Genomic DNA, 20,783 nt, shown 5'->3' with positions numbered 1-20,783 from the left:
TTAGATTTATTATTTAATAATGATGTGTTTTATTTGTGACCGTGACTCTGGACAAAGCATTAACATACCTACAAACTGCATGTGCACAGTTCAGGTTTATTCTATTCTATAATATATACATATAGTTGTATACAATATATACTATATATACATAAAGTTGATTCTTTAGTTTCATGCTGTTTATCTATCGATCAAATTAAAAGTGATAATTTTTTTTTTTTTTTTTTTTTTTAAATCAGTGAAGTTAGTTTTGTATTAGTTGGAAAAGTGCATGAAATTCTAGGCTAGTTTATCAATACAAGTAGTGCATGAGTGCCGTTTACCCAATGCATCAAAAAGAGTACACAATTCATAACACAACAGATAAAACACAAACCCTACCTTTGTTCTCTCTTGTGGTCAAACCATCATGTTTGCATTGGCCTATAAACATCATAATACATAACAAACATAAAGGTGCCAAGCTATGATCATTATTTTCACACTGGAAAGTGAGTACAGTCAAGCACACACTGGGAATATGCTTTTCTACAGTGGTAAACACCACAGTTTAATGCAAATAAGTTTAACCAAGGAAGAAATGCTCCTTACATAAGCTTAAACTTTTACACTTTTACATTGAGAAAAGAAAGATTACACAAGAGGAGACTGTAAAATGACGGTTACCAAGCTAAGCATGATGTGTACAAACAAATATGATCAGGACACAATATGGTAATATAAAACTAAACTCAAAACCCTTCAACTACATCCAGAAAAAAAACAAACAAACAAAAAAAAAAAAACATAACATGTAAACACCATCATCACTTGACAGGGAGATATTTGGTCCCACTTTTGCATAAAGCAAAAATATTTCATCCAGAACGTGTCTGTCCTTTCATGTAATGTAAAATTGACAATTACTTGTGTTTTACAATGGAACCTCTTACGAGATCCTAGAGTAAAACCAACAACAGAAATCAGCTACACAGGAATAGGTACCGGACTTGTGACATCAGATTTTTAATAAATCTGTATAGCATCTTGACACATTACATTCAGACACACATTCTATCCAGTTCAAACACTGTATTATAATAATTAAGGGGGAAAAAAGAGAAAATAATAAAATAAAAAATACTTTGAAAGCAAATTACCAATCAATTGTTTAAATATGAACATTGAAGGCAATGAAATGAACAAAAGGAACAAAGAGAACACACAGGCACTGAGAAAGCTGTCGTACATCATTAAAATAAAGTTCAAAAGTACAGAATACGTGACTGCCGTGAGCAGACTCCGAACATGATGGTTTGCCGCGTGACCACATCACTATGACAAACAAATGTAGGACATGAATAAGGGCTCAATTCGCATTTTTATTTGTCTTTATCAGATTCTGTCATTTCCTCTTTCAATGACGCCTCTTCTGGTGAAGACTCTTCGTATCTGCAGGAGACACAGTATCAGTATTAATCAGATCAGTATTAATAAATATGGATAAACAGAGAAAGGTGCCGGGCTGCTCTGTCCCTATAGTTCATGTGACTTGCACCTTTTTGATACATGAGCATCTGCTGTAGTGGACACAAGGGACAGATGTACGCTGATGACAAGAAAAGCCATGAGGCGGGGCAAGAAACAAGCACCAATTAAGAAGTTGTAAAAGTTGCCATGACAAAGTTCAAAGCTCACTTGAAGACAGAACTAAAGGCAAACTGATTCTACTTCCTGCAACTATGGTTATAAAATGCTCCTGGGATCTTAAAATGTACAATAATCCCCAGATGTATCCCAGATGTAACCATGAACAAAAAAGGTAGACTACTAACCCATATGACATGGACTCCAAAAAACAGTGTTAAATTGATGAAACGCTGTCATTTTATACAGGGGAGAAACCACTTGAGGCAGTGCCTAATCTCATTTTCCTTAGTTCAGTGGGGCATCAGGAAGCAAAATTCTTGACACAATAAGAGAGGGCACCTAGTAGGACAACAAAATGAAGCTTATGGAGGTACTCTAAATCACTGTGAATTGTATGAAGGTGTTGACAGGAAGAGATCAGGAAAGTTCAGATGAATTATCAAGGGCGATACCTGCACAGGCGGGAGAAGACAGTAATGGAAAAGAAGAATTCAGTCGTTACATGTCGGAGGGTGTGTGTCGGCGACGGCGGGGGGTCGACAGGCCAAAACTCTGCATGGAGTTTGCCAGACTAGCTGGAGAGCCCGACACGGTGGGGAAATGAGTGAGCCGCGGGGTGTGGGGCAAAACTTCGCCTGACGACTCATAGCTGCATGTCAGAGGACAAAACACGGGAAGGGAGACGATAGAGTGAAGAAAGAAAGAAAAGGGAAGGAGAAGAATAAGACAGGAATAAAACAGGAAGAAACTCATTCCAATAAGAAATCAGAAGCGGATGAAACGCGTTCTAAAAGCTTGTGAGCTGCCTTGCTGTCTATCACCTACATAGGCTGCTACCTTCTGAGACGGCGTCACAAAGGAAAAGAACCCTTACAAGCGAAAATGTTCAATTGTATATTTATTTTTCTAGAACATCAGCACGGTTGCAAAAATTAAGTTGTTAATATCTAATAACAGCAGAGCTCTAGTGGGTCTCTGAGGAACACACAACAACAGACCTGCCAACCTCTGAAAAGGTTGTGATGGGGGTTGCAATAGTTAGCCCATGGTTCAATACATACCATCTGTTTGGTTCTGATGGCTTTTTTTGTTTTTTTGTGATTTGCAATTTAAAATGCTATTAAAAAATAAAAATATTCCAGTACGCTTAAATTAGAAAAAACACAGGCCATCTGTCATATGTCTACTATAAATATCTTTTGAGAGATGTATTATTTTTAAGAATTTGCCATTATTTAGTGCTATAAACAGGGATGCAAATTAGTGGTCCGCACGCGCAACCAAAATAAGAAAATGCGCTGTGTAAATAAGTTCAGAGCTCGCATTTGCCTACCGACAAGGCTGCAGCTGTTATTGCACAGTTACCATTTTAAATCGACAAACTGTAATACTGTAAAAGATTTACATTTGAACTGAAAGCATAATTCTATTCCATTCGATGCCGTTTTCAAAGGACAAAGCAAAAACATGGCATTTCATTCACTGACACTATTCATTGGATGCTCTTTAATAGAGATTGACCAATATTTTTCCTGATATTTAAGCATTTTACCATAATCGGTTATCGGTTTTGTAATATCGAGTTCACAGATAAACGCCAGCATTTTGTGGATGTTTTGAGAATTGCGCGCATGCAGCGCGCCTGAGGGGAGACCTGACAACAAAGGTGTGCAAAGGTAAAGCATAGCCTTCTTTCTTGCTTTGCTGTAATTAGTAAACTTTATTTCATATAACAGCCATTAATGCTCATATTAGATTTGATACATAAAAGCCTCATATGTAGGTAGTTTATGCAGCTTGGCTCTAAGAAACAGAGACAAACTTACAGTCACGTAAAATATAGTTCGTCAAATCCTGTCCCAATAAACACAATTTTGCGTGAATTAAATAATACACAGCCATGAATGAGCACCTGTTTGGAAATGAAAGTGGTGAATTTGATTCTCTCTCTTTTGTCTATTTGCTCATCATTAGCCTCGTGAAGTCGGAGTCACATATAGGCTTAAACCGTCATAAGAAATAGAGACGAACTCACAGTCACATAAGATAATCCGTCATGTCCTGTCCCAATAACTTTGCCTGAATTGAATAATATATGAATCAGCACATGCTGGAAATGAAAGCGCTGAAGTTAATTCTCTCGCTGTTGTATGTTCATTAGTCTCATGAAGTCGGAGTCATGTAAACCGTCATAAGAAAGAGCCCGTTGAAAATAAAAGCACTGAATTTAATTCTCTCTCCGTTGTCTATGCTAATCATTTGTCTCGTTCACTCACCGGGTTAATGCTCTGACGGCCACCGCATGTACCTTTCAACTTGTTTAAAACACCCTCAATTATATTAACATTTACTATATAACCATTATTTTTCTAATACACTTCTAAATGTATACAACTGATTTATTATCTTTGTCAGCAATCACAGTTTGAGTAAACTTTTATGTAAATGCATAGATAAATTGCCAATTTAGATTCGAATATAATAAAGTCACATAAAAAAAGTAAATATTAGCATTTTATTTTTAAGTTTACTGTAAAATAATTATACTTTATTTAATACTCCCATTTTATTTTAAAACATAATGGTATTACCACACTTTATTGTGTTGTTTATTATTTTATTTTATTTAACTAACTAAATAAATTTACCCATGTTCTTAACAACCTCGGGTATTTCCATAATAATTAAGTGTATTTATAATCCATTACTAATTGACATAGCCTTTTGTTATAGTATAGCCTTATTCTGTAATAAGAAGCCATGTAAGATCACAAAAGGAAGTTATTTCTAACATTCGACTGATGTTGTTTAGTATGTTATAATGTGCGTTTGGACAGAGGTGTAATCGGGTTTTGAAGTCAAAATACACACCGGCTACACAAAATGCCTACAGGTTGGTAGGTCTGCAATGGCATTTTGCTTCTAAATGAAGTGATGATTCAATGACCCATTATTCATACTTGCTATGTTCCTGTATGTATCAGCCATTTGAAGAAATCAAACAAACGAATCGACTTGCTCATTAAGAAAGGAACTTGCCACAGTTTTAAGTTTTGACTTAATAATCAAATTTCTTAGTAAAACGTAAAACTTAGAATAAAAGACTTTGCTGCAAGTTGCTTTTAGTTTCTTAATAAAAAGCTAAGACATATTGTTAAGTGCTGACTGAGATTACACAAGTATCGTGGAATAAGAGCTACAGTCACGTGTAGACAAAATGGTCGCCCTTAATCACCGACTTAACCAATAGCGAGTCTGCAAGGGTATGTCGTAAAAGCAAAACACCATTCATTTGCTTCAAAAAAAAAAAAAAAAAAAAAAAAATATATATATATATATATATATATATATATATATATATATATATATATATATATATATATATATATATATATATATATATATATATGAATTTCACTGAATTTCAGAGTTGTGCGACACAATCGCCGTTTATGGATACCATAGGAATGAATGAGAAGTGGCGTAAGCTGAATCCCACCTGCAGCAATTTTTTTTTTTTTTTTCTCGTAGAAAGCTCTAAAAATAGTTCAATTCAAAAGTATTGTTTAGTGTAAAACATGTTGAAGATTAGAAGATAGGCTGTCGATTCATTAAATGATAAGCCATTTCCTCTAAAAAGCTGTTTATTCAGTGTAGTGAAGCCTCTCTTCTACTGACATCCGTTCAAAGAAAACGGCCTCTGGTCTCTTCTTTCTACGGTGGCCGAGAATTGCAAAACAAATCAAATTACAAACACGAACGCAAATCTAAAAAGCAAATTAATTCAGACAAAACAACAGCAATTCAGAAAACATTATAACAAGTCTGAAAACACAAAGACTAATTCGAAAACAAAAGTCAGAAAACACAACGACAAATATGAGAAACCGGAAAAGCTAAGTATAGTTTGAGACAGTGCCATTGGTTTGAGAATAGATTACCACTGACTGGACGAGGTATACAGCTACAATCCAGGTTGTTATGAGGGAAACCATTCCAAAAGCGTCATCCTCCTACTGGCAGAGAATAAATTTGGATTATAGCCGTTTTCTGCTTCTGAACTACGTGTCTTACTGCTATTGGATATAACTCAATTCCAGTTTAATTTTCCTAATAAAAAAAACTGTTTAATATGTTGTACTTATACCCTCCTTTTTTCATTCCCAGTTGCTCAAATAGCAAAAGAAATGTGTAACACGTGTATTCACGGAAAAAAAAATAAAGATAGACTACCGATAAAGGCAGTCAGAAGAGAAATTTACCGTCACTCTTAAAGCCGCTGTATTAGAAACACCCTTGCATTAGCATTTACTAGTTTTTTGTATTCTGATTCAAGAGTAATATAATACGGAGTACAGTGTTGTAAACGTACATGTATATTTTTTATTCTATAGTAAGGGCAATTCATAAAATACATTGAAACTGAGCTACTTTAAGACCATCTCCGAACTTTGATGACTCTGCTGTTCTTCTTGTATACCTTGATTGACAGATGTCTCGTCCAATCAGCACTAATATATTCTCAAACCAGTGACGCTGTCTCAAGCTATACCTACCTGTTCCGGTTTATCTGATTTGTGGTTGTTTTTTCTAACTTTTTCTTTTTTTCTTTTAGGATTTGTCATTGTGTTTTCTGATTTGTTATAATGTTTTCGGAATTGTTATTTAGTTTTTTAGATCTGCGTTGTAATTTGTTATTTCATTTTCAGAATTGTGATTTGTTTTGCACTTCACGGCCACAGTACCTTTCCCACATACTGACAGACCGGAAGCGTTAGCTTTAGCGTTACGCTTTTTCGGCTAATGGTTGCAGGCATGCCATCTAGTGGCTTTGGTATAAATACGAGACCGTTACCATCACTCTGGGCCGTATTGTATCGTGTTGTGTTTAACACTCTCCCAGTGTTAGCTACATTACGGAGCTTCTCCGAGTATTTCCTAGCTCCCTAGTCTAGTTAAATCTTGTTTCTAGTCTGGTTACCCGAGTCTTGTATCCTAGCCTAGTTTATCTCGTCTGTCTTTAGCCTGCCCTGAATTTATCGGCCGTTGTGGATTAACCCTTTGTCTTGCCGTTTTGGACTCTGTTGGGCCTTCGTTTGAACTACTGACGGTCTGTTTAGAACACTCCTTTGCCTCACCCCTTGGATTACGTTCGTCGGTGTTTGCCCCCCTTGCCTGACCCTGGACTACTATTGTATCTTGCCTGTTCTGTGCCTGTTTGCTGATGTTCGACCCTGACTGTGTTTAATAAAAAACTGCATATGGATCCGCCCGCTTCACCTCTCGTTCGCTCAGTAACAGCATCGATACGCCTTTATTAAATATGTTGCGAGGTTTATTTTGATAAGTTAACTGTTTTTGTGGCGTTAAAAGAAAACACCTCCACAGCGCGTACTTAACATAAGACACAATCATTTCTGCTTGCTGCAATCCATTGCTATTTTTCTGCACTAAACAAGTGAATTTTGCCAAGATATTTTAGTAAAAATGATCACTTACACTTCTTACACAACATAAGTGCTATCAAGCACGCTGAAGGTAAAGCGTAATGGTAGAAATGAGGCAGCCTGTCATGGGGCGCTACTCCACTGGTTTTGGATACAAGAAAGATGCAATGACATGTATGCATGAACATGAGTGCAGAAGTGTGCTATATTAAAATGACATTCCAAGCTAAGCACCCTAAGCATCCTGACCCTGGACATAAGCTCTGAACGTGGTCAATATTGGAAGGGGAGTTACCTGAACATCTCAGTCAGTTCTCCTTTGAACAGGGCCAGCAGCACTGGAAATCCAACACAAGCAGGGACCAGGTATAGCAGAGCAGGCTGGGAAACAATACACACACTCATTCATTGGCATCTTGGGTTGATTTCTGGTTATGTTTGTTTATGATATCTGGTTGGTTTTGTTTTTACCTGAGCGTGTTTAAATGTGTGCATAACGAATATGGTAAGCCCCAGGCCGAAAATGTAAGCCAGGAAACTGGTGTAGAAGTAAGTCCGTGTGTTCTTCTTCAAACTGTGGGTGAAAGATGAGAAAAAGATGACTGAACAGCTGTAAATCAACACTGCAAATGCCTAGTGATACAAAACAAAACAAAAAAGAACTCTACCTGACATCAAAGCGCAGGAGCAGAGCAATAAAGATTCCTGACAGAATAGGAAAGAGTGGATTCAGTAATGAGCTTTTCCTTTAAATAATGGACAGTGTTCATGGCTCAGTGTTCACAGGTTATCTTGTGCAATACATGGCTGTCTTAAACTAGTCAAAGTGTCTCAGAAACCATCTTCATATATTTACCCGGAATGACAATGTCCCCCAGTCCCAACATGGCAAAGTTACTGGCATTCAACCCTTTCTCCAGCAAATCCTGTGGGAAAACCACTAGAAGAAGAAGAAAAAAAAAGTAGGAAACAGTGAAATATAAGAGTGAGACTTAACTGCTGAAAAAAAAAAAAAAAAAAAAAATTCAGACTAAGGTGAAAATTAAGATGACTAAGTAAACGTAGTACACTAAGTAAACTTTTTATATCTTAAAAAAAAAAGATTTCATTAATTCCATTCAAGAAGTGAAACTTGTATAAATGTATACATTCATTCCACACAGACTGACATATTTCAAGTGTTTATTTCTTTTAATTTTGACGATTATAACTGACAACTAATGAATATGCGATGAAGTTGCGAAGTTGGCTACACTGATTCTTAATGCAAAATCTAAATACTGAATTTCTTACATTTTAACAACACACATAACTATAGAAAGATTTTTTTCTGCTGAGGAAATTGTATAGAACAGCAAACACATCTGTCTTGCTGTTAATATATGAGTTAGTTTGAAGCACTTTTACAAATTAAGTTCAATAGTTCCAAAAAAATGTACGTTCTTTGATCATTTACAACTTCTCATGTTCTTCCAAAGCTGTATGACTTATTTTGTGTTCCACAGAAGTATTCTGAAAAATCCTGGTAACCAAACAGTACTGAGGTACATTGATTTTTTTGAGCAAAATGACATGTATTCCCTTTTAATATAAAACAGTTACATGTTATGGCAAATTTGCATCACAACAGGATGGATGGATAAATCAGATACTCACACTTAATTGGAGCTTCAAAGGACTTAGCAACTGTCACCATAACATTGGTGCCAAAAACCTAGAGGCAAAAAACAAACAAACAAACAAATAAATAAATAAATTAATTAATAAATTAATAAAGCAAGCGCTAACATGCATGTACCAGGGCTGATGCCAAAACTCACAGGGCCCAGTATTAAGTAGGTTTACAATTGTGAATTTTAATGTACTAATATTCCTCTAACTTACCCAGAACACGTCGTAAACGAACAGACCTCCCAGCAGGATGCATCCAGTGCTGACATTATTGAGGTGGAGCAGCTCCACTCCATTCAGGGCAAACGCCAGACCAAACAGGTTATTGGCTATCCAATGCTGTCAAGAAATACACAGAGACTTTTGTCCACAAAACGGGTCTCATCCACTCTGCGGAAAACTTGGTGGGAATGCTGAAATTCCACATCAGTGCACTAAAATATGGACTATTTTTACACTGTTTTTTTTTTCAAAACTTTCATTTTCAACGACCATCAAATTAGTCGTTGTGCACATCCCTAATGTATACCACCAACAATTGGTATCAGCTGATAAAAGTAATTATCCGTGCTACTAGCCATCGCCTAATTGTTTAAATACAGCAGACAGCGTCTGCAGAAGAATATCAACGTCTGCTTCCACATCGCTGCCTGTTCAGCCCCACCCAGATTCCTGCATGAAGTGTAAATGATGAGAGGCCAACGCAGGTATAAGCAAAAACCAAACAATAAAGATCACTCCGAATACAAGATGCTGTGCAGTGCCTAGTTGTAGAAAAACAACATTGCGTTCCTTCTGATCGCGACAGAAAGAGTGGACAAACTTTATTTTCAGTGAAGATCCTGACCAGGGCATCTACTTTTGGGTTTACAATCCACCATGCCTACTCAAACAGAGCGTTCTGATGAGGGGTTTAAAAACAGGACAGATTTTTTTTCTTTCTTATGTAAAAACCTTGATATCAAGTGGACCTCAGAGAACTGTACAAAATAATACAAAAAAGCAGTTAAAGATCTCTTAACACAATATCACTATTTCACATTTTAAATATCACGTTGTCGTCAATTTGTGTTGCAACTCTCCTGGTTCCCAGTGAAAGTGTAAACTGATAAAATGTACACATTGAATGCAGTGAAAGTAATTCTGGATAAAAGTGCAAGCAAAATACATGTGCGGAGATGGTTTCCACATTTTTTTTTTTTTTTAATAATTAAGTAATTATAATTACGAATTATGTGCATACATATGCAAAACACATAAATATGCAATTAGTAAGTTATTAGTTATTAGTGAATGATGCTTAAAGCTTTCATACATTCATTTTGAATATTTCTACATTTATTTTATGCATTACAATCAAATAATATCATCTTGTTTGGTCTGTGTGACCAAGACAAAATATAGTTAAAGGGCAGGTACTTTACTCGAAAGTACTGCTGTTTGCTGGATATATACATTTAAATCACGTGAACACAAAATGTGCATGTGCCAGGCTAACAATCCATTTGGCCTATGCAAAACATCTGCGATCGGCGGAATAAAACAAACGCAGACAGATCTACTCTACCTTTTTGAGGATGTACCAGACTCCTACCACACTGCTGATTCCCAGGCATATCAGATCCTTAGTGTCAAACTCATAGTTGACGATCTCTGTTGGAGATAACAGGTAAGTTTAAGAGAATTTATACGGAACTAGACCATCATACACAGAAATGATTTTTTGTAAATGCTCAAACACTTCTCACCCTCTTTGCTCTCTCCTGAGCCCTGGGTAAACAGCAGCTGGTACTGTTTATTTGGCAAGTTAGCAGGGAAAACTCTGTACATAAAGGGACTGGGACAGCAATACCAAATAGTTAACCTAAATCATTTCATATTAAAAGAATGACAAAATTCCAAAACTCATGAAAACACTTTAGAAGCTCTAGGTATTTTCATACTGTACCTCATTGTATGAGACAGTGCTAATATGCCCAGCACAAAGAAATACATGGATAGCAGCAAGTTAATGTACTCCTGCGAGAAAATCTACAAGTAAAGAAAAAAAGCACAATTATTCCAAAACCCTTGTAATGAATGCTTCGAAGCAAAATTAATACAGTGTAACTGAGCAAAATATGCATAACATATATTTTGTCAGAACAGTCAAACAGGTGAACATTTTACAAATTTGAAGTAATATATTCAAAACATTTAAAATAATAAAATATATATTTTTTTCTACATCAAAATATAGTAAACTTAGGTTAATCCTTTTTCAGTCTTTTATTCTTAACAAAATATCTTAGATAACTTAATTTCTTAGTTTCTTCATACCTTCTTCTAATGGCTGAAATTACCGTTTCAAATAATGAAATGGGTTTGAGTTTTCGGACTTTGATGGCATGATCCATCGTGGATAGGGCAGCAACAAATGATCGCTTTTTGGTAATTCATCTAATGATTATTAGAACGATTAATCGACTGATCACCGGTTATTTCGCTGATTAATCAGTAGACTTTGATCATTCAGCTTTTGCAATTAGTTAAACATGTTCTAACAAACAAATAAATAAAGGTCACTTCAGCTCCTCAAAGTTATATGTAATCTCAATTATTATGCAATCAATTTTTACACATAGATATATTTTGCACACAAGATGAGATGACAGACAAACATTTATTTACCATTTAATTAGCTGTATGAAAAAGTAACTGAATGACATGTCATTCTGCCTAACATCTCCTTTTGTAAGTCATATGGATACGAAACAATTTATTAACCTTATTCATTTATTAACTATAAACTAATTTATTCACAACATAATACCTTAAGAGATGATAATCAAAATAGTCCTGAGCTAGATCAAGCTTTGATTTCTGCCATCTAAACCATCACTTTAATGATTGTTTCCCCAACTAGTAAAACGTTTTTATCATTAACTAGCTCCACGCTGGAGAGCTGCTTTACAATAGAAAAATCAAGATTTAATTTTAACTGAAAGAGACACGACTCGTTTTTAATGTTTAAAATTGTCAAGCTGCTTGATTTAAGCCTATCTATACAAATAAACGTAACATGACGTGACTGGACTGGACTGGACTACTGAACTGCAGAGCTTGTGCAAACACCCACATTGCTGTAATCAGATGTGTTCTTAACTGCCGCTTTCACACAGCTGTCAGTTTATGTTGTGTTTTTTGTTACAGAGAGGAAAGCGCACAGCATATATTTACATATTCATCCAAAAGCCGCTCAGGTTCGGCGGTGTTTGCTCTGAAGCCCTGTATCTTCTCTTGAATTGCATCCAGGAGGGTTGAATTAGTCTTGTGCTACAGCACCACACGGGTCAAAATGCATTATTGACAGCTCATACATTAGGTCAAATAATATCAAACGACTACTCAAAATATTTGTATATATTTGTATTTAAATATATTTGTATACAATATTTTTTGTCGATTAGTCATTTCAGCCCTTACACAGATTAAGATTTATGTTCATTAACAAAAACAGTAACATCAAAAACCTCATATTTATAGGATAAAATTGAATTGAATTTGTTTGAGTTTGGCCTATGCTTTTGTTAAAATTCTTTTTCATTCAGTGTCCATCTACAACAGCAGAATTGCCACTGGCATGTAACTTTTTTAGTTTACTGGCCAGACTGAAATTTATATTTATATATATATATATATATAGAATGGCACAACTTTTTAAATATCTAAAAGTACACTCAACATCAGTCAAGCATTATAATATGATATTATGATAATCACGCATTAATGATAGAACTTTAGTTGATTTTCTGCAGTCCAATAGATGGCAGTGAGGTGGTGGCTTGAGCTGTTGAATGGTGATTAAAAGCTACAGTGTGTATTTTCCGCTCAAGTTGAGATGCTGTACAAGTGTGCACATTGAGAGAAATAAACAACAGATGTTAGTAACTTCTTTAACTTGAGCATATGCTGTTAATAAACATACAGTTAACAAAACTAACCCATGCTGTTTTTAAAGCTAGTGAATAAAAGGAAATGATCCATTCGCATGTCTCGGCTCAATGCTTGATCAATAGACCAATTATCGGTTTGTAAACATTCGGGATGCGCGCTCAGCATGGTTGCAGAAAACCTTTACGGAGAGAGAGATCACCTTTACGGCTAGAGAATTACAAGGATATGGCACAAAATACTCAGATTTAAAAAGAGTATAGATTATATTGATTAGATGTCATTTTCAAAATGTTACTCGCCTATTACAAGAGCTTGTCACCCAGCAATAAGCACTATTATTCAAAGAAACTGGCGTTAGATAGTGGGATAGTCTTACAGACCCGAAACAGGGATGACATTTTTATGGGCGGTTCAATTGGCAGTCTATGGAGCCATGGAATAAAAGAATAAAAAAGGTAAATTTTATTTTATATTTCAAAATCCTGACTTTATTTTTGCAATTCCGAGATTATATTTCACAAATCTAGAGGAAAAACAACTCGTCATTCTCTCTTTTTTCCTTGGCTTATATCCCACACTTCTGGCTTTTCCCCCCTCAGAATTAACAAACTCATTAGTTTTGTTAAATCGAGTTATAAAGTCCGAATTAGTAGATAAAACTTGCATTTGTGAGGGAAAAAAAAAAAAAAAATAATACAAAAAATTTGTTCGGTAAAAGGTTAATAGTAATAAGTTTTAAATAATGTGTCATGCTGTAATGGTAGGGCTAATACAATACATCCCCTATGAACAGCATATGTGAATATTATGTAGACCTATTGTTTAAATCAAATTTATGCTTTAAAAGTAGCGTAATCATAGCAGTTTCATCCATAGTATGTCCGTTTAAACGTCTGCGTTTAGCTTCAAATGGCGTCTTTGACTACAGTATTGTATCAAAATTATTTGCATTCTGATTTTGACATCAAAAGGCACAATTCCATGGAGTTTACCCATTTACCTCCACCTGCTACCAAAGTTTTTCTGCAACCACTATGCGCGCGCATCTGCAATTGACGTCACTGTGACGTCTACTCAAAATTGGTCTGTTGTGATTGAGTCTCAGTCACGTAACTTCCAGGGAGGCATGCCCAGTCCTGTTGTTTCTGCCCCAGTGCCATGACTCCATCCACGTCAAATCCATGCCAGTGAAACACGCAGAAAAGAGAAGGGAAAAAGCACTATCGCAAGCTCACACTTGGCCAAAACGCAAAATAAAGATTCAAGAGTTTGCCTGCCCATCCAGTCCTGATGGGCAATGGTAAACAAACTTGGCTTACTGTCCTTAATGGAGGCTCGAACCCGAGGCTCGGCTTGAGCGCCGAGTTCAACCCCCCATTGTGATATTACCTAGAGAGAGAATAACAGAAATAGAGGAGGAGAAGGGGAGGTGGAGGGATGCCGGAAGAACTGAGGCTTGGATGGTGCAATGAGAGCTGCTTATATAGGCTCATAATGATGATTGACAGGACTGAATGATTAGGCTCCTCCCAAACCTACGTTTTGAACTTCATGCGTTCTAAATAAATTAGTAGCATTGGCCATGGAAAATATGCGTTACAGAATCATTGCTTTTGCTCCCTTTCTTGTTTGTTTGTAAAAAAATTATTTTTTGCAATACTTCAGTTCTTTTGCAATTATATGTGGCATTGATTTGACTCCATAATTGACTCCATAAATGTGACCTAACCGATCTATCGGTAAGCCCTGTCCACCCTTAGTTATGGTCGCTAACTTGGACAAACTAAGTTGGAGTTGCTAACTGTCTTACAATGACAGCTGTCAGTGTGAAAACTTCGACTAAAGATGTTTTCAAAAAATTTTGGACACAGACGGACCATCTTTCAAAGTGGGACTTAAAGGGGTCATCAGATGCCCATTTTCCACAAGTTGATATGATTCTTTAGGGTCTTAATGAAAAGTCTCTAATATACTTTGATTAAAAATTCTCAATGGTTTTGTAAAACAACATGCTTTTTACCTTGTCAAAATCAGCTCTGCAAAAATCATCTCATTCTAAGGGGTTGTTCCTTTAAATGCAAATGAGCTCTGCTCGCTCCGCCCCTCTCTTCTCTCTGTGGAATGACGATCTTGTTTACATTAGCCGCATTTAGCCGCTAAACTTCCTAACTACCACGTTATAAGGAAAGGCGATCGCAAAGATTCATAAAAATAAAAATAACGCTATTATACTCACTTCTACTGTAGGTGAAGCTGATAAATGAATAAAGACCACTATGTTCATTATTACATCCAGCAACACAACATCTCAATCGCTCAATCAGAGATATTCTTGTCTAACTTACATCCCTGCTCCGGCATCAAAACATGGAAAGTTACTGGACTGTGACAGCTCGTCTAAGGTAAGAGCTCATGTCAATCTATTGCGGGAGCGGCATCTGTCGGTGTGACAGGCATTTGACAACGGCTCGATTTGAAAAAGGGGATATTATTTTTACAGATTAATTAAAAACCACTGCATGGATTTCGATCATTATAGGGTAGATTGGTACATACACTGACAACACACATTAATGTTCAAACAACATGTAAAAGTGAACTTAGCATCCGATGACCCCTTTAAATATGCCCTGGAGGGATTTATAAAAGATATGCTAATAAATATGTAAAGAACACAGATCACAATGCAAACAGGAGAAGCGGATGTGTTCCTCACGTTACGGTCGCCACGATCACAATGACAACATCCCAGATCAACACTGTTCATCTACCGCAGTGTAAGATTAAATTAACTTACATTTAACCAGTTTAATAAGGAGAGGCACTGAAATGTATTGTTTTTGTCCTACACTGTACATGACGCTATTTAGGTTTGTACGTTAACATAAGCCACTTTTCCACTATCGGGCCAAACCGTTCTCTTTACTTAACTGTTCCATTCCGTGCCGATCCGGGCCAGTCAGCACGGATACGGTTTCATTTTCCACTGTGGTGCTGATAATGGAACTCTTTGGAATGTAAAAACAAATGCGTCAGTCGTTGCCTTGGTAACACAATTGTAACACTCTATCAGTGCGGTTTAGCACGGTTATATAACCGTGCCGAGAACGGTTTGTAATTGTGCTGTGCCGTACCAGGCTCATGTGGAAACACAACTGGAACCGTACCTGACCGTTCTAGGAACGATTCGGCCCGATAGTGGAAAACTAACTTTAAGGTTAGCTAGTTTTAGCCAGAGATACCGTGCTGAAGCGCAAAATTAACACTCTGCTTGAGCAGATGAAAATTATAATTTAATGAGAGTATGACAACTAGAAACTAAACGTTTTCATCTTCATTGGGACTGGGGTTGAATGCTTAGGGACATTCTGCTCTGGAAATGGAATAAAATAAAGGCATAAAATCTCCTTAAAACAAGCTGATTATAGTGGCAGAACGTTATCGAACTATCAAAATCGATGTTTAGGAAGCAAAATACAATGTAGTGTCAATAAAAGCATTAATTTCAGCATTTATCATGTCATCCCTTGATATATTTTATCATTTAAAGAAACACATATAACATGTTTTCTTCATTTTTATGGCTATTAACTTTGACACTCTTTAACTCAGAAATAGATTGTTGTTTTACAGATGGGGTCACATTTTTAACACCTTAAACAAACACATTTAGTTGGCAGAAATGAACATTTTTCCCTAACCCTGCTTTAAGCAATGAGCTACACTTTAAGGACCATGCATATTACTTGCATACTGGCTGTTTGTTAGTACTTATAAAGCATAATTTAATGCCTTACTCTGCATGACCATATTTGAGATCCCTTAATCCTACCCTATTCCTTTTTGAGTTTGAGGCAAAAGTGGTAGTTAATACTGAGAATTGGACCTTAAAATAGAGTGTGACCAAGCAATGATATTACAGTACACTGCATTTACTGCAGGTTAAACTAACAAGAGTGGTTGTATTATTTGTAACATTTTGCAGAAAACAACACACCTTTAACATAAAACACAAAAATTAGGGAATTTGTTACAGTGCCACTATAACTTGAAGGGACACACACACACACACACGTCACCTTGAAAAAGAGATATAGGCCAAAGAGAGTGCAGCTGGCAATGATCGGGAATCGAGCGGCATCTCGGCTTGTGATGGTCTCGGGCATATCTGAAGCATTCTGCCAGAGAAACACAGAAATACCAGTATGTTCACAATACATCAGCATATGTCAAAATATATATATATATAATAACCTATGTACTTTGTGCACCATAAGCTTTTGTACTTTGACACAGGATATGAAAGGTATCTAAATATTTATAAGAAACCAAGCTGTAATCGTAAATCACATCTGAGGGTGTAAGGTGTCCTTGCTAAAGTATTCATTTGTTTATTTAAATAATAATAATTAATTGCAATAATAAATAATTCTTGCACACCTTGCACACAATAATTTCTTGCATGTGAAACTGATATTGTACAATATTAGTTTTTACTTGGTATGATCAAATAAATGCAGCCTCTGCAATATTAAGCAGCGTTTCCCCCAGGTTTGCATCATTGGGGGGGTATTATTTTTAATCCAATGAAATCCTTTTATTTTTTGCATACAAACAGAGGTTTACTGTTACAATTAATATATGGAAGAAAGTTTGTGTGAATATTCAGTTAAAAAAAAGTTTTCATTCTAGTATTTTTTCTACAATTAAGTGGCTAATCTTGTTGGAATATTTATTGACAGTAGGCGCCCCCCACTCGTCCATGATGCTTTTTCACAAACCAGATGAGGATGCTTTCATGTCAAGATATAGCTGATGTAAAAATGGTGCAAAATGATTCTTAAATAGTGTTACCACAAATATCTACAGTTATTGATACAACAATTTTACAATAAGACAACAGATTTTGGATATACTGAATGTTGAGTCAAGAATTAAAACAACAACACCAACATGAATTGTTTGGGTTAGATTAAATTTGACATTGTATGTTTGGTCACCAATAAGCTTCACTCATAGTGCCACCAGCTGCCATAAGGAAGAGTGTGTGCACCTACTTTGTATGTGCTTTTTTTCTGTATCATATAAGCCGATTTGTAGAATTTACCCCATTAAAAAAAAGTGTTCATATTTTTCATTTGTTTTCAATGGAGATCTTTTCTAACTCAATGAATACAAGTATGACAACTTTAAGGGCCATTTGGCTATTTCCCAAGTCCCAAGTATCAATTTCTTTCAATAAAGTAAGAAAATGAAGAGAAGGAAAAATAAAAATAAACAAAAAAAAAAAAAAATAAGCTGCACATGTGCATATACACTGATCTGCCACAACATTAAAACCACCAACCATTAAATCCCCCTCTGATGAACAGCTCTGATGTGTCAAACATCTAAAACAGCTCTGATATGTCAAGACATGAACTCAAGACATAAGAACATGTCCTGGTGGTAACTGGCACCTGACATTAGCAGCAGACCTGCAAATTGTAAGGTGGGGCCACAATGGACCAGATTTGTTGGTCTAGCACATCTCATAGATGCTCAATCGACTTGAGATCAAATTGGAGTTGTATGTTTGGTCATAGTGAGCTTTTTATTCTTCAATATTTTAGGAGCTTTTGGGAGCCTTAACATGCCTAAAATCTTGCACACATTCCCAGGCCAATGATGGCACATGGGCTTGGAAAACACATCTAAATAAAATACAGTTTACCACAACATTTACAGAATATACATTTTTCATCCATGTTAAACATACAGTTAAACCTTATAAAGCACATTGTTTGCCAAAACATGAATTACTACATAATGATTTCATTTTAAAATATAAATTACATACTTATGAAAACAAGATACATAAATACTTCCAGTATTATTTGTTCTTCAGACATTGTTCTTTATACCCAATAAGTATCAGCTGTATGCATACGAGACTGCATTCCATTTTCAATTACCGAAAATTCAACTAATTGTTGAATTGACCAGCGAGCTGCACTGGGCTTTAAAAAAAAGATTACAAAATCAAAAAAAAAAAAAGTGTTTTAGTAACAGTAATTTAAAATGATTTTGAGATGTCTTTACTACTTCTTAATTTACAGGTTAGCAAACTTTGGAAAAAGAACATTTACGGCACTCAGACAGGTTTGTTCAATGCAGCTGACAGAAGGAAGTTCTAGTTTCAACACATATTTGTTCTTCAGACACTCCTCTTAAATAAAAAAAAAAAGTCAAGTCATCTTAATTTATATAGCGCTTTATACAATCCAGATTGTGTTAAAGCAGCTTTACAGTGTTAAACAGAAAAATAGTGAACATCATTTTACAGTGTCAAACAGGAAATTCATCTGTATGCAAAGTGACCCACATTTGGTTTTTGACTGCTGAAAGTGTGTACAATTCAACATCAAGTCGACGTACGACTCAAGCCGCATTGAGAATATCTCTCTGACTGAACCATATAGGGCTTTAAAAAAAGAAGATGCCAAAAGGCAGGTTTATTAAGACCTTTTAAAAACTTCAAGAATGAAGAACTCTAAAAGGGCATTCTGATATCTTTAACATTTAATTCATTACAAGCATGTTGAATTTGGAGGGGAAAACATATATTCAGAAAAAAATACTGACAAAAACAAAACTCTGAGTCGGGGGCCTCCAGTTGAGTAGACACGAAATGACCCCATTTCTAACACTCAACTGATGTTATGTAGCGAGTAACGTTAGTCATGTCAAAGGAGGGTTATTATGCTGCTCAAATTAGCCCATACTCAGAGGAGTTCCTCACGTCATCTCCTTACAATGAAAGCTCAACACTGTCAAACATTTCTGCAACTTACCTCTGTTGTCACTTGTCTTGTAATATAATAATTGTTTAACCCGCAAAAAGGATTTAACTTTTGAGCGTAGTAGCAGAGAGAGACAGAGAAAAAACCTGTAACGTTAAATCTCTTCTTGCACAGCTATCCTATCGCTTTAGAAGGAACAAAATATGGCACACCGCGAAATCATATGTTGTGGAACTACATCATTACTCTGGTAAGTAAATACTGATAAAGTGTGCAGTAAGCATAAAGGTTATCAACGTTAAACAGATCATGTTTTGGGTAACATATGGCACTAGCATATATGAGGCCTGTAACTCTCGAACCAATGGCAAATCAATCGATGAAATTCTAGCTGAACCACAGCAAGTCAGACAATTCAAACTGCTCTATACTAATGCATTGACGTTTGCATAATAGTGTCAATGTTGATTGTGTAGCAGTGTAACAGCTGTAGATTTAAACATTGAGGCGGCTTTTACGTTGTCTTCGCACACTTTCATACGGATTTTGTCTAAATAACTTTACCTTGGTTTTGGAACAGCCCACGGATCTGAGCGCTCCGAAGAAGATGGGCAGCAGGGCCATGAGCAGCAGACTCCCGTAAGCCAGCGCTGTGCCCTCGGCGCTGGAAACGAACCGGCCAGCGGTCCCGTTAACCGCATCTGATGCGTTACTGGATCCGTCTGGCAAAGCTGCGTTCTGCTCCACATCAGCCATGTTTTAGCGCGTTTGAATACTGCGACCCTTAAATGTAGATAGACTGAGAGTGTCAACTGAGTGTGCTTCTCATTGAGATGAAATCGAATCGCTGTTAAGGCCACGTTTCCTAACTCAGCCCGGTGAAGTCTCCGCGTTCTTCACTGCTCATACACAAACGCACAATTACAACCGTACTGACACCTGATGGACCGGAGGAAGAATTACCGCTGGGGTGTTCTGTGCGCTTCTCAAACAGAAGCTTTTAGCCCAGAGTTAAACACTAGTATGATTACTCTTAATATTGGGGGTCTAAGCTACTGCTTTTTCACCGATATAAAGTTGGTTCCATGTATGACGTCTGACATCTGTCAGAGATTCAGCCTTGGAAATCTTAAGTAGTTCTTTAACGATTGAGCACAATGACAAGAAACATACTGTGTTCTAATTGTTTGCAAATGTAGAAGAGAACACACAATATGTTTTATTTGTTTTAACCTGCCTTAAGGTACTGTAACCGATAGACCTTACAGTGTAATAGTGCAGGATAGGGACCGTCTGCAAAGTGCAAAACGAAGAGCAA

The 20,783-nt window shown here is 36.3% G+C and overlaps 1 protein-coding gene across 2 annotated transcripts; it reads right to left on the bottom strand.

Moving 5' to 3' along the window:
* Positions 1–519: 519 nt before the first annotated feature.
* On the bottom strand, positions 520–20,379 carry hm13 (histocompatibility (minor) 13). Of its 2 annotated transcripts, XM_051103188.1 has the most exons (13): positions 20,030–20,379; positions 16,763–16,861; positions 10,696–10,778; positions 10,496–10,584; positions 10,315–10,400; positions 8,961–9,086; positions 8,733–8,790; positions 7,933–8,016; positions 7,745–7,781; positions 7,548–7,650; positions 7,372–7,457; positions 2,132–2,278; positions 520–1,431 (listed from the first exon to the last, which is right to left on the bottom strand). In XM_051103188.1, the coding sequence occupies exons 1-13, from the start codon at positions 20,219–20,221 to the stop codon at positions 1,362–1,364; spliced, it is 1,260 nt and encodes a 419-aa protein (XP_050959145.1). In that variant the 5' UTR covers positions 20,222–20,379; the 3' UTR covers positions 520–1,361. The 2 variants fall into 2 exon arrangements, with proteins under 2 accessions (XP_050959145.1, XP_050959144.1); XM_051103187.1 differs by lacking the exon at positions 2,132–2,278 and having other exon boundaries at positions 20,030–20,377.
* Between the last annotated feature and the right edge of the window lie 404 nt (positions 20,380–20,783).

The sequence above is a fragment of the Labeo rohita genome, unplaced genomic scaffold, assembly GCF_022985175.1.
Source record: "Labeo rohita strain BAU-BD-2019 unplaced genomic scaffold, IGBB_LRoh.1.0 scaffold_383, whole genome shotgun sequence".
NCBI classification, from domain to species: domain Eukaryota; kingdom Metazoa; phylum Chordata; class Actinopteri; order Cypriniformes; family Cyprinidae; genus Labeo; species Labeo rohita.
This window is presented reverse-complemented; position numbering and strand designations above follow the sequence as displayed.